This window comes from Diachasma alloeum, unplaced genomic scaffold, assembly GCF_001412515.2.
Source record: "Diachasma alloeum isolate Michigan unplaced genomic scaffold, Dall2.0 Dall_scaffold_00202, whole genome shotgun sequence".
NCBI lineage: Eukaryota > Metazoa > Arthropoda > Insecta > Hymenoptera > Braconidae > Diachasma > Diachasma alloeum.
In genome coordinates, this window is record NW_021680367.1 from 1,460,695 (window position 1) to 1,476,304 (window position 15,610).

General features: G+C 37.0%; 1 protein-coding gene across 7 annotated transcripts in view; it reads right to left on the reverse strand.

Annotated features, from left to right (window-relative positions):
• The window catches only part of LOC107035933 (probable Ras GTPase-activating protein), a 141,732-nt gene that overhangs the window by 40,661 nt on the left and 85,461 nt on the right, over window positions 1–15,610 (reverse strand). The window contains exon 4 of one of the 7 annotated variants that reach the window (XM_015253588.2): window positions 13,313–13,381. The exons of the other annotated variants lie outside the window; for them this stretch is intronic. Within the exon in view, the coding sequence (XP_015109074.1) occupies window positions 13,313–13,381 (69 nt within the window). The remainder of the gene's footprint in view (window positions 1–13,312; window positions 13,382–15,610) is intronic. 7 annotated transcript variants of the gene reach the window in all.

Below are 15,610 nucleotides of genomic sequence, written 5' to 3' on the forward strand. Positions count from 1 at the left end.
GCATGGAGGGAACATCAACGGGGGGAGAGGGAGAGAATAATTTTTTTGGATTATGTTTTTTTGGGGGTTTTGGATTATTTTCTTATTTTGGGTTCTTGGGGAGTTTTTGTGATTTTTTGGGGATTAATAGTTTAAATAATTTATGTTGTTTAAACAATTGGTTTTTGGGGGGTTATTGCAATAGAGAGTACGAAACGTTAGTTAAAATTATTGTAATAATAGATTTTTTAAATTGTTTTTTTAATAATTTTTTTGGTGATTTTAGTACTTAATTGGTGATAATTATTGTTAATTTCTGTTATTCACGTGGTGAAATAATTGTTTATAGTCCAGATAAAGTGAGTAAACACTAAAGAATGCGGGGAGACATGGGAAATAGGCGAAAGCAATAATTTATCCACTTCTTTCGCTCTTAAAAAATGAATGCAGTCGCAATTATTTAAATAATCTCCTGGTTTTTCACTTTCGCAACTTTCTTCGATCCTCGAAACGCTATTCTTGAGTGATAATTGTTATTCATAAAGTCTCCACTCACAATTTTTTAAACAATTCTCTTCATGAATTAATTAACTAAAATCACCAATAGTTCAAAATCTCTTTTTTTTAATTTCTCGTGTCGTTTTTCAATCATTGTTCATTATCATTAGTTATTAATAATTCTTTCTTCGATCGTCGAAATTCTTGAGCGATATAATTTGAAAAATAATTTCTTTCATCAATTAATTAATTAAAAACCTCTCTTTCTTCTTTTGTTATTTAATTATTGCTCATTGTTACTGATTATTGATGATTGTTTATTTTTAATCCCATAGATTTTCAATCGTCACTCACAATTTTTTAAATGATTCCCTTTATCAATTGATTCACAAAAAATTACAAATAGTTCTAAATCTCTTTTCCTTCAATTTCTCGTTTCGTTTTTCAATAATTTTTTATTATCATTATTTATTAATAATTATTTCTTCAATCATTTAAATTTTTGGGTAATATAATTTGAAAGACAATGTCTTTCATCAATTAATTCATTAAAAATTTCAATTTCTCATTTTGTTCTTCAATTATTGTTCATTGTTATTAATTACTGATGATTATTTATTTTTAATCCCATATGTTTTCAATCGTCACTCACAATTTTTTAAATAATTCACTAAAAGCCACAAATAGTTTAAAATCTCTTTTCCTTGAATCTCTCGTTTCGTTTTTTAATAATTGTTTATTATCATTAGTTATTAACAATTATTCCTTCAATTATCAAAATTTTTGAGCAATATAATTCGAAAAATAATTTCTGTCATCAATTAATTAATTAAAAATCTCAATTTCTCGTTTCGTTATTCAATTATTGCTTATTGTTATCAATTATTGATGATTGTATATTTATAATTGATCACATATGCATTGATTTTACACAGTATGACGCACAATCCCAGGTATTTAGCACACACGCTGTATTTATCGATGTAGAATGTCACGGATTAAAACGAAATTACTGCAGAATGAGCGATTGGAAAAATGCACTGGCGTGAGAACCGTTCGCCAGGCTAGGCGAACGCACGACTATCTTGTACTCACTGAATGTTTCATCGTGAACGTTGTAACGGGGGTAATGCAGCGCCACACTGCGGTGAATTTACGAATGTCGAGAGCCGTGGCATTGATGCCAAGAACTGCATACAGAAATACACTGGACTCGACCAGACTTCTTCAAGGAACGGGTTAACCTTTCATTGGTGAGAGGAATAAAATAACACGAGAAGCGGTCGAATTATTCAGCATGAATTCCCATTTACCAACGAATTCGTCCAATTTCTCCGGTCTAATATAGATTTTTCGTTTTCATTTGGTGATGAATTTGCTACCGAATGGATTCTCTTGCTTTTTAATTCTTGTTTCACTATTCTCATCTTCTATTTTTTCATGCATAACACTATCATTTATTGAAGGGTCATCAAAATTTTGGGGATTATTTCGTGCTGTCAAATAATTCTGCATTCAGACCCTCTCAAGACTCGAATTCGTTTTCAGTCCGGGGTTAATCAAGGTTCAATCAAGGTTTAATCAGTGTATACCCGGGATTTAATCAGGGTTTATTCAGGATTTAGCCAGAGTTTAACCCAGGTTCTGTCAGAAGTTAGTCGTGACCATGAATCAATATGAATAAGTATTCAACATAACAGACTGCTACCTGAGTTTAATAGAGATAGAGATTTTTATATAAAAAGCTCATGACGGTATTGTGTAACTTGATAAGCAATGATGCTGTTCTCACAATTTTTCAACTTGATTAAGAAGCCATTGAAATATACTTTACAAGCCCTCATTTGATTGCTATTAATGATGATTCTTTCAGTAATCATGAAATAACCAATTTTCTCTTTCAAATCGCATAAACAGTGGGCTGTAACTCAACAACCAATTGTGCGACCCCCATCATATTCTGATAGAATCAAGAGGGTATTGTTATCAAATTTTTGAGCCATCACTAATTCCATTTTGATGATAATTTTTTGAGTGATCGTTGGAAAATCGATTTTTGGAAAAATATCAATTTTTTCGAATCTGTATGAAAAATTGAATTTTAATTGGTGTCGATGAACACGGAGAGAAATATTCAATAAAAATGACGTATCTTTTCCGTAATTCCGGAGCGAAATGTGGTTGTAGGAAATTTTACGGAACTGTCACGGAGTTTTTCCGGAGCGTTCCGTGATTTTTATCTGAATCTCTTGTGAAAAATTACGATACCGTCACTTAAATTTTCTGTGTCGATTCCGTAATCCGTGAGTGAACTGAGAGGTCCGTAATTTTTACTGAACATTTCTCTCCGTGAAGAGAGCTTACTAAAGTCTATATTCATGGAAAAAATCATGGAATTTTAAATGATATTTAGTTTTTAGTTACGCAAAAAATTAGAAAATTAAATACGAGCTATTACAAAACTTCCAGTTGGGAACAAAAACGTGAAAAGAACAGTTTTGGCGGGGAGAAGTTGGATTTTGTTTCTTGGGGAAAGTCGTGGGGCAAAATGGGCTCATGCCCAGGGTTATGGATCGGAAATTTCCCCAGTTATAGAATGATAGAGGAAATATTCGCATGTCATCCAATTTTCATTGATGAACTAGAATTGTTAGTTTTCTGGAATTGATCGTTGTCAGAATTGGGGTCGAAAATGACCCCATTGAATAGGTGGAAACATTTCCGGTTCAAATCACTGGTCATGAATCCATTTTACCTCGAAATTGTAGGAAATAGGGAGAAAAGACGTTTTGGAGGGGAAAGTTTTGTTTTTGTGAGTTTGGGGGAGTGGCCGGGGCAAAATGGATTCATGACCGGGGTTTTGGATAGGAAATTTCTCCAACTATGTAACGACGGAGAGAGTGATTGTTTACGAGAAGAAGCATGAGAAATACGAGAGTCGATGTGAATTTTTGAGAGGAATTTCCACCGAGGAAATGAATTTTTTTTTACTGTTCTTGAATAATAATTGTTTCTCGTGATGAGTATGCAAGCCACACGTATCCTGATGCTGTTCCTTTGTCATCGACCCTCGTCCCCCTTGTTTACTTCCAATAAGTGGGGACACCCCGGGAAAATTGGTATGATACCGTGACTTTCCCGCATCTATTTTCATTCGGTTTGTTCTGCTCTCTCCGGCTTTCGGGGGGATTACCGGACGACGTTTTAACTCTCTTTGTTTTCTCGTGTTTCATACGCGCGTTTTGCGGGAGTCTGGCGCCAGCGTACAGCTGCAGCCAGGAGGCGTTTTGCAAACTGAAAGTATCGCCAACTGTAACGCGAACTCTGAAAACTCGGTGCATTCAACGTTTTTAAAGCAGTTTGAATTTTTGTTCCGATTTTTTATTCCGATTTTCAGGCAGATGTGCCCATCGAAGTCACAAAACAATACAGCACATGAGACACAAACATGTATAAATATATGTATAATCCCTGAGAAAACACTGAGATAATCTCACAACAGGAGCGTGAAAATCATCAAGTTCATTCGTCAAGTAATTTCCCAAAAATTAATAAGCAAAGAAAAACTCAAAAATCAAATGAATCATCGCTCGCCAACATCAATAGAAAGTCTCTGAAAAATATCTCCCAGAAATATCGTGCAGCATGATCATGCGGTATCACATGATATACATGAAAATCTCGCAATAACAATAATCAATAATTAGCATCATCATCTCGCCATACATGTGACTACTTCCCGAAATACCTCGCAACATCAATAATCAATAATTAACATCATCATCTCGCTATTCATGTGAATAATCTCTCGAGATGTCAGACAAAATCAAGCTAAATACCGTGGAAATCACAAGGAAATATCAAGAAAAGGGCGCAACAATCCTATTTTCACATTTCCATAGATGGATCCAAATTACCGTTCAGTTTTATACAATTATCTCGGAAGCCTGAAGAGATTGAATAATGAGGGTGGGCTCATCGGATGAGCGAGGAAATTTCCGATTCCAACCCCTGGTCAAGAGCCCATTGTGCCCCATTGATTAATGACACACCGACGAAAAACATTTTCGAAGTGAAAATCGTTTTTCCCAAGTGTTTCGATTATTCGTGGGGCAAAATGGGCTCATGACCAGGGTTTCGAATCGGCAATTCTCCCGGCTTTCAAATACAACCATTTGCGTCGGGCTAATGGTGGCAGATCTCGAGATAGAGGAATTTGTTTCATTCTGATGAACCGAGTCTTTGAGAAGCTGTCTGGGTATTCATCTCATTCATCGTCGATGTTTTTTTTTACTTGAGTATTTCTAGCACCGTGACCCCTAAAATGACATACAAGTTTGAGAGAGGAAGCCGAACATGAAAGAGAAAAATAAACGACGTTTGAAAAACAAAATCTGTAACGGCTGCGGGCGTTACTTGTTGGGGAGCATGAAGAATAGGTTTTAACATTTTTCTTTTCTTCGAAGACTTGCTCTTTGGTCGGTGAAACGTGTTTGTTAGATCGGTGGGGATGTCGTCTGAACAAGTTTTATAGTTTACGGCTGTTATTTCAAGTGGGAAAATTTGGCTCGGGGGAGAAATCGATTGCGAAAAAAATTAAATTGTTAAAAGTGAAAACTTAATGATGTCAATCTTTTTTCATTGTTGCTCTATTTCGCGAAGATTTGACTTCATAGGAGCGTATTCCACACCTAATTGGGGAGAACTGAGTTCCCCACGAAAAATTCTTCATGAAAATTCCGACATCCAAAGATATCCTCGGAATTGTAATTTTTATTAAGTACAAAATTTTTGAAAATTATTCTAAAAATCAAAACAACGATTACAGCTATCGCCTTCATCTTCGAATTCGGTCGAAGAGACATTCAAATAATTTTTTCAAACCATCATTCAATGAATTAAGAATATTTTTTTTGTGTTATGATGGGACAACCGATTTTGTTTTCATTTGTGAACACTTTTTTTGAGTTATGGCGGAACAACTGTATTAAAAAAATTCAAAAATTCATAAATAAAATACAAGGATGGAAATTTAATTAATGGATCATAACGCGCTGATATTATACCAAAAATCCGAAACCTAAATAGGAACGATTGCAATGCTTCCATTCGGAAGCGAAAGCACTGAAAATATTTTTTCATCACACTGTGACGAAAAGTGAACTTTTCGGCACGCTTCGCGTGCCTAAAACGTCCCTTTTCCACACATTTTGATGAAAAATATTGTTCGATACTCGTGGGAAAAGTGTTTTTTGCCTCGTGGGATTATATCACTCGCCTTCGGTTCGTGCTATAAACCTCCCATGAGCCAAAAAACACTTTTCCGCACTCGTAACGAAATATACTATTCTCAACGAAATCATGAAAAAGCCCGGTTACAAAATTCATGAATCACGTTATTTTTATTTTTCCTACGTCTGGCGTGAAATCAGGGAAGAAAAATGCGGACGTCTGGAGAGACTCGTCACAGTGTGTTGTGTTCAGGTAGAGGAATCTCAACCGTAGATAAGTTTCCGGCGATAGGTGCAGAGAGGGGCAGAGGGAGGGGGCGGAGAGGTCGATGGGTTTGAGGAGGTGAATCGGCAATGAAACGCACGTGCTTTGGCGCCGAGATGACTCGACCGACGACAGCGACAGGAAATAACGGCCTCTGCTGTTATATATTCGTTTCCAGCGACTTCCGAAGTACACCGAGCCGTTTGCCTAACCCGTTTTATCCATATTTCTCTTGTTTTTGCATCTTGGGTGGTACGTGGGAGATATTTCACGCTAGACTAACACGACGGTGAACGTCAGTTTGTGAAGTTACTGCAGTCCGGGGTTTGATGTGACTTCAATTGATAGTCGGGACAATTTCCGATTGGAAACCCCGGGTCATGAACCCATTTTGCCCCACGAATAATCAAAACACTTGGGAAAAACGATTTTCACTCCGAAAATGTTTTTCGTCGGTGTGTCATTAATTAATGGGGCAAAATGGGCTCATGACAAGGGGTTGGGATCGGAAATTTCCTCGCTCATCCGATGAGCCCACCCGCGTTATTCAATCTCTTCAGGTTTCCGAGATAATTGTATAAAACTGAACGGTGCTTTGGATCCATCCATGGAAATGTGAAAATAGGATTGTTGCGCCCTTTTCTTGATATTTCCCTGCGATTTCCACGGTATTTAGCTTGATTTTGTCTGACATCTCGAGAGATTATTCACATGAATAGCGAGATGATGATGTTAATTATTGATTATTGATGTTGCGAGGTATTTCGGGAAATAGTCACATGTATTGCGAGATGATGATGCTAATTATTGATTATTGTTATTGCGAGATTTTCATGTATATCATGTGATACCGCATGATCATGCTACACGATATTTCTGGGAGATATTTTTCAGAGACTTTCTATTGATGTTGGCGAGCGATGATTCATTTGATTTTTGAGTTTTTCTTTGCCTATTCATTTTTGGGAAATTACTTGACGAATGAACTTGAAGATTTTCACGCTCCTGTTGTGAGATTATCTCAGTGTTCTCTCAGGGATTATACATATATTTATACACGTTTGTGTCTCATGTTCTGTATTGTTTTGTGACATCGATGGGCACTTCTGCCTGAAGCTCTCAATAAACAATTGGAATTGGAAACAGATTGTCGAAATGATAAGTTCAGGCTGGAACTTTGGAACTAGTGGGGCTAATTGTCTCGGGGCTAGTTAGATTAGACATTGTGCCTCCGCTGCGATTAATTTTGCTCGAATACATCCACAAAAATGCATTGGTCCTCTTCGGTTGCGCTACTTTCTTAATAATTTTTTCAGAAATTACTCAATGAATGAACTTCACGATCTTCACGTTCCCCTTGTGAGATTATCTAAATGGTCTCCCAGGAATGATGGACGACTCCGTCCCAAAAACTTGTCCCCAAATTTTCTTCACCTCGGAATAAGTGAAATACATTCAGCCTCTCGGCTCTCCTCCAGCCCTCAGTACCTCAAATTAAACGGCTCGGGAACTCGTTTGGAGGAGAGCATGTCTACCGGGGCCCCATGTCGCAGTTGCACAGTCACGTATTCCCCCCTCCCGCCCTCATCCTTATTTTTTTTTCGTATTCACGAACGTGGGTTACAAACACAAACGTGAGTGCATCCTCGTCTCACCTTTGTTTTCCAAGCCCCAACGCATCTTCTGGATTTCCTCTCTCCGTGCCAATCTTTTTGTTTGCGTTAGTGCCTTTTATGCTTATTTCCAACAAAGTAGTCACGAATTGGCTTTTCTCAGTGTTCTTTGCTCTTTCATTCTGTTTTGTTCTCTCCGTTCACTGTTGTTGGGCTAGAATACTATTCGGTTTATCTTTTCTTCGCTGTTGGTGCTTTCTGTGAAATAGCCGGATTTGTTCTGTTCGTGCGAAAATCTGTAACACGTGAGCTAGGTCTGGTAGGCGATTCGTCCCGAACACGTGTTGGCCATTTCTCATTCTTATGGTGGGAAGGGAATAATTAAAAGGTTTTTTTTGTCTGGGAGGCTTGACGTTATTTACCAATGAATTTGAATGATTTTTAAGATTCACTTCGAAATAGTCTGCAATGCGATTTATGAAGTAATGCATCATTTCTGTGTTGGATCTAATGTGGAGGGAGGAGATAGGGCTGCCATAGTAGGCATTATTAATAACACGGAGATATTTGTTTAGAGTAACTTGGAATTTGGCGATATAGGTGGGGGCTGCATTATGCCAGACAGGACAGCCATAGGTTATTACCGGCCTGACTGATGCCTTATAAAATTTGAGTTCCGCTTGTGTCGACAGGGATGTTTTGAAATAGGTAGTAGAGCCTAGCCATGATGGCTTTTGCTTTTTCATTCGCGATGTTAATGTGTGTGATACATAAGAGCTTTTTGTCAAGGGTAACTCCGAGGTATTTCGTCTTTCTTCGAAATGTTTATATCATTATTCTTTGATACTTGTGGCTTGTATAGACATTTAGAGGTGAAAGAACATGATGAATTTGGTGAATCATGAAGATAAAAGTAATTCAAAGGCATTTATTCAACATAATGTGGCAGTTTAACAGTAGGGGAGAATTACAAAATAGAATGCATGCTGATAGTAGGAAAAATCGAACAGTGAAAAACCCTCTATCTTGAGTATTGCGGTGACACGTCAACTACGGCCAGTTGACTATCATGAAATTTTGCGAGGCTTGATAGTATCTCTCTATATTATAAAAATTCAAATCCCCTTCTGGTGATAAAACTTTGGTACTCGCAAATAAGATCCCACAATTTAGGGTCACAAGAGTCGCGAGGGTCAGAATAAGGGTCATGAGGGTTACAATAAAGGTCTCGATGGCCAAAATATGGGTCGTGAGGGTCAGAGTAAGGGTCTCAAGAGTCTAAGGGTAACAAGGGTCAGAATAAGGGAAGGTCAAATTAAGGGATTACAAGGGTCAAAATGAGGGTCATGTGAGTCAGGGTCGTAAGGGTCGGATTAAGGATTATAAGGGTCAGATTAAAGATGACAAACGTCAGAATAAGGGTCACATGGGTCGGCTTAAGGGTCACAAGGTTCACAAAAATTGAGGGTCACGGTGGTCACAAGGATTAGATTAAGGATCAAGTAAGGGTCACACGGGTTAAATAACGATGGAAATTAGGGTAATGGGGGTCAGAAATTGAGGGTCACAAGGGTCCAAATAGAGGTCTCTATATCTCTCAATATTCTAAAAATCTGATATTGACTTGTGGTGATGAAAATTTGGTACTCGAAATTAAGATTAAAAAATTAAGGGTAAAAATAAGGGTCAAGAAGGGTATAATGAAGGTCATGAGGGTCAAATTAAGGGTCACAAGGCTCGGAATAAGGCCACAATTTGCGTTTAGCCTGCGTCGACAGGAATTTGTTTCTAATGATGGCTTATGTTTTTTCATTCGCAATGTTAATGTGTGTGATACATAAGAGCTTTTTGTCAAGGGTAACTCCGAGGTATTTCGCAGTGCGTGCCATGTTTACATCATTATTTTTCCGTACGAGTGTTCGCAACACAATTTCGTTTTACATAAAGGTTTTCTGCTGCAGATTGATAGACAACCGGGCGAAACAGGTTCTCAATCAGGGCTGTGAATCGATAATTTCGAAAAATTTGTGACGAGAGTGAGACGTCAAGAAATGAGTCAATTTTAGATTCAGTTATGAATCACGGTTGTTTCATTTTTTTTCGAGGTAGTAGAGAAAGCCAATGAGCGATTTGTTAGTGAAGGTCAAGCATTGGATCTGGCACCACTCACCGGAGGTGAGTGGCCCAACTCGAGCACGTGTGGGAAACAAGTCGACATTTTTAAACGGTAAAGGTTCTCTGACAATGAGTTGAGTGTTAAGTAACACATGGCTGGTGAAATAAAAAACTGTGCGATTGATTTTCTCAAGGCGAGAACTCTCGTCACCATGTGGAAACTATATGGACTCAATTTCGTCTTCAGACAAAGAAAATCACTTCTCTAATCTAAATAATCCATTAATCCGTATCCTCACTATCTGTTCCATTCATTATCTCACGATTGCCATTATCCAGAAAATCGAGACTACACTCATTCGATAGCCAGGAAAAGTTTCGGTCCAAAACCCTTGTACTGAACCCATTTTGCCTCCGTATTCGTTGAAACACGAGAAAATAGTATATTATGCCACCAGGCGATAATAGTATATTTCGTAACGAGTGCAAAAAAGTGTTTTTTGGCGAGTGGGAGGTCTATATCACGAGCCGAAGGCGAGTGATATAATCCCACGAGCTAAAAAACATTTTTTGACGAGTTACGAACAATATTTTTCATCACAATGTGGCGGAAATTGGACTTTTAGGCACGCGGAGCGTGCCGAAAAGTTCACTTTTCGTCACAGCGTGATGAAAAAGTATTATCTGGCGAATGTGGATTATAATCCGAGCCGAAGGCGAGGCCTGGTGTTAAACGGGTTCAACACCAGGGTTTTGGATCGGAAATTTTCCGCACTTTCCACTGCCCCCATTCTTATTCTCCCACTATCAATAGTTCTCTAAATAAATCGATTTACGTATCCGAAAAGTGATTTCCAGCTCAACAACTAGCATTAACCCTAGTTTGGTCACCATAGGAGGGAAACGCCGCAGAAGGTCGATTTTTTTTTTCTTACCATTGACTGGCTGAGCGGAAAAATCATAAAAAATTGGAATGCGTCAATTCAAGTATCCCGAAAATTATAATATTTTTTAAAATGATTTTTTATATCCACAATTCCTGAAGAAAAAAAATTATTTCTAACAGACAGGCAATTTTTTCCCATGTTAAATGAAATTGCCCGTTGTGCGACGTTGTCGAAGTCTCGCTAAACGCGCCCGGGCAGTATAGAGTGAATTCGGCAACGCTCGGGCCTAAATAACACGGCGGCGATTCCCTGCGGAGGTGACCAAAGTCGCAAGTTCTCATATGGTGACCGAACTAGGGTTAAAGTAGCTCTACCCTTACGGTAAATTCAAAGATTATTGAAAACTGCAAAAAAATTGTAGAAAACTCTATTAGATTCGGAATTCCAATTTTTTTCTCAATGTAATTATCGTTTTGGTTTTTCAAAGAAGAAATCCTATTTATTAAAGATGAAAGAAACGTGAAGTTGTTTTATATCGAAATATCTCGAAACTGCCTGACCGCTAATCCTCAATTCTGATTGGTCAACGAGTCACGTGAAGTAGTCGCTGAAAAAAAACTCCGGTATTTTCAGATTCTTCAACTGCCAAAAATCTTTTCTGCGTCATATTTTTCATTTTTTCATGTGTGAAGTTGATCTTCATATCAAAACATATCTAAATTGCCTAATTGTTGACCATGAGAAAAAAAAACATAGTATTTCTAAATTTTTTTAACTCACAAATTATTCTTCACTTCCCAAATTTTATTTTTTTCATATTTATCACACGCCAAAATGATCAATTCTTGCTTTTTAGGTTTTCATACATAAATTCTAAACTCTACAAAATTCACGAAAATTCTTCGGTTTCCCAAATAATTCGAGAAAAATCTGTGATCTACGGTTATCTGAAAAACTGTGAAATTTTCCGAAGAATTCAAGAAATTTTTTCAGTTTTCTACGAAATCCATTCATAACCCTCCCCTGATTTTTCAACAATTACAGATTTTAATCAGATTATTTTAAAAAGTAAAAAAAAAAGAATTAATCGAAGATTAATATCAATATTTATAAAACATCTATGAGTATATGAAGTTTAATAAATTCGATTTCTTCATTTTCACAACAAAAAGATAAGCGCGCGCGAAAGCGCGAGCACAGATCCAGTGTTTAAAAATCAGGATTTAACCCAGTGTCTTACGTGAAAATCAACATTTCCATTGTAATCAAAGATTAAAATCTGATTTTTTTTTCATTAGATGTGAAAAAATCAAGATTTTTTTTGACACCTCATAAAAAATAATCCGTTTGCAAACAAGTTTTATTATTTATTTATAAGAGGGAAATGTTTTAAAAAATATCAATATTTTGTGAAATTTAATTTAGACAATACTGACTGGGGCGAATTTTTTCAAATTTTTTTCATGCTATTTAGTTGAAAAATTTAAAAACTGAAAATATCCAAAAGTACAGCGTAGCCCGGCCGAAGGGCAGAGCTACTTTAATTAATGACTTCATGAAATTAACAGCAAAACCTAATTAACAAACGTCCAAGAATGTTCCCCCTCCTCCCCCCTCCCATCACGAACAAGAGTTTTTGTCCACATCCCTACGTGTTTATCGTTCACGGCGAGTGCACTTATTGATGCATAGGAGCACAGGACTAATTCCATATACGAAACAAACATGAATCCGGTGTTCATGCCACCTTAAGGAGAAATGGATAACCATTAATGGTTGTCGATAAACGCATTGTGAATACAGAATATACTTATTATCATTTATTTCACCACCATATTTAGAATAATAATCATTAAAAATATTCACTGCAGTGGCTTTTCTATTCCTCTGAACACCATTCGTTCTTATTTTCACGCTCTGAATACTACAGCGTCACTTTTTTTGCTGCCGAGTTGAAAATCTAGTTTATCCTCTGTCACTCTGTCGACAATACAGATCCCCAGCCCCGAATAAAATACAGAATTCGTATTTACCGACTGACGGTAATTACCGATCGATGGTAAAATATTTTTTTAAAAATGTTTTTTCGGATCGAGAGCGATCGCAATCGATGGCTGGGTTAATTATCGACTCAAAACACTGGTGACAAACCCATTTTGTTGAATTAGTTTGTTAACTACAGCGAAAATAGTTTTTTAAGGCGAAAATTTTTTAAGGCGAATGGGACAAAATGGATTCAATACCAGGGTTTGGAATTGGAAATTTTCCGGGTTGTTCATTGGGGTCATTTTCGACCCCCGATTTCCCGCCTTTTTTTCGATACAATTTTTTGGAGATGATTAAAGATTGATGAGTCAATTACCGGGGATAATTATCTCTGGAATTATCTTTCGATCTGAAATGAATTGATCAAATGAAGATTGAGAATTTAATCAACTTGAGAAATGAAAAATCTCATTGTAACATTAACGAATAAACCTCGACATCCATTAAAATAACATCCTGATGTGCCGTGTTCCAGAGACAATGGCTCAATTATAAAGTCATATAGTCTTTTTCTCACTGCACAGCAATTGTGTCCCCAACGTTACGAGATGTATATTTTTTTATTTCTTTCTCAGGAGAAGAGCGAAAAAGTAATACAATGGCGATATCCATTAAATTCGTGATTCAACATTGAAATGCAATTTCTTTGGGAGCGAGAAATCCGAGCTATGGTCTTACCTCTCCAGCGGCTGGTACAACCAGCAAGGCGCGGGGTGTTTCGAGGTAGTGACCTAACTTTCGACTCACCTGGAACAGCAAAAGAAAATTACAAGCTAGAATTATCAATAATTTAACGAAACGACGATCGTTCACAAATAAATGAGAAATTCTAAAGATTCACTTCTAAAAAAAAATTCATTAACGTAGCTCTACCTTTCGGCCGGGTTACGCTGTACTTATGAATATTTTCAGTTTTTTAATTTTTCAGCTAAATTGCGCGGAAAAAATGTGAAAAAATTCATACCCAGTCAGTATTATCTAAATTAAATTTCGCAAAATACTGATATTTTTTCAAACATTTCCCTCTTATAAATAAATAATAAAACTTGTTTGCAAAACGGTGGATTATTTTTTATGAGGTGTCAAAAAAATTCTTGATTTTTTCACATCTAATGAAAAAAAATTCAGATTTTAATCTTTGATTACAATGGAAATGTTGATTTTCACATAAGACACTGGGTTAAATCTTGATTTTTAAACATTTCTCCTTTGAAAAACCAAAACGATAATTAAATTGAGAAAAAAATTAGAATTCCGAATCTAATCGAGTTTTCTACAATGTTTTGCAGTTTTCAATAATCTTTGAATTTACCGCAGGGGAAGAGCCAGTTTAAAACGAAACGTGAATATTGGAGAAATTTTTTATCAACATTATAAGGAAGGTAAGGAAATTTCCGTTTCCAAATCCTGGTTTTGAATCCATTTTGCCCCGTAATATTCCCGAATCCAGAGGAAAACGTGATTTCGACTTGGAACTCGTTTTTCCAAAAATGAGGAAAATGTAGGGGGCAAAATGGGTTCAAAACCAGGGTTCTGAAACGGAAATTTCCTGGGGATGGGCTGGGGTCATTATCGACCCCAAAATTCTTCTTCTTTTTGTCCAGCCTAAAATCGCAATTTTGTAGTTGATGGAAATTTTTGCTGAGTTTTCGCCACGATTAATGTTGTAATATTTTACTCACGGCGAATATTAGTAATTAAGGTTGAAACAGCCGATGCAAACTGAACCATGAAAATACCAATTTTATTTCGGTAATATCTCGTGTCGTATTCATTAGCGAGAGACCAAAACCAGTGAACAAGGGGAATTGGAGCGAGCGCCACGGATATGGTCAGCGAGCCCATTAAACTCTCTCGTGTGCACATTGGATCGTAAAGCGCTGGCGAAAAAAAACCACAGCCACCACCCCCTACCGAAAATGTCGTCCTGTGAAAAACTTGTCCGGAGATGAAAATTGCGGTAAACGAGTTCTCTCGTGTGCACTGACGTGAACAATGAGTGGGCTCACTCGGGCTTTACTTGAATAATTGCAATAACGATTTTTACTCGGGATTTGAGGTGAAGTGATGAGATTACGAACATAATCCCTGATGGAAATGTCAGTGTTAATCATGAAGTTCATTCATCAAGTGATTTCCCATGAATTGATATTTAGTCTCGAGCCCATTTAGCCCCACTAGTTCCAAAGGTCCAGCCTGACCTTGTCATTTCGACAATTTGTTTCCAATTCCAATTGTTCATTGAGAGCTTCAGGCAGAAGTGCCCATTGAAGTCACAAAACAATACAGAACATGGGACACAAACATGTATAAATATATGTATAATCCCTGAGAGAACATTGAGATAATCTCACAACAGGAGCGTGAAAATCATCAAGTTCATTCGTCAAGTAATTTCCCAAAAATTAATAGGCAAAGAAAAACTCAAAAATCAACTGAATCATCGCTCGCCAACATCAATAGAAAGTCTCTGAAAAATATCTCCCAGAAATATCGTGCAGCATGATCATGCGGTATCACATGATATACATGAAAATCTCGCAATAACAATAATCAATAATTAGCATCATACTTCCCGAAATACCTCGCAACATCAATAATCAATAATTAACATCATCATATCGCTATTCATGTAAATAATCTCACGAGATATCAGATAAAATCAAGCTAAATACCGTGGCAATCACAGGGAAATATCAAGAAAAAGGCGCAACAATCCTATTTTCACATTTCTATGGATGGATCCAAATCACCGCAGGAAGCCTAAAGAAATTCATGACCAGGGTTTCGGATCGGAAATTCTCCCTGCTCTCGCATGCAGCCATTTGTGTTGTGGCTAAAAAGTAATTCAATCAATAATAAATAATTTGTTTTGAAATATCAGACAAATTCAAGCTAAAAACCATGAAAATCACGAGAAATAATCAAGAAAAAAGGGCAGTCAAAGAGACTAATTTGCCCCCCCCCCCCCCCCCC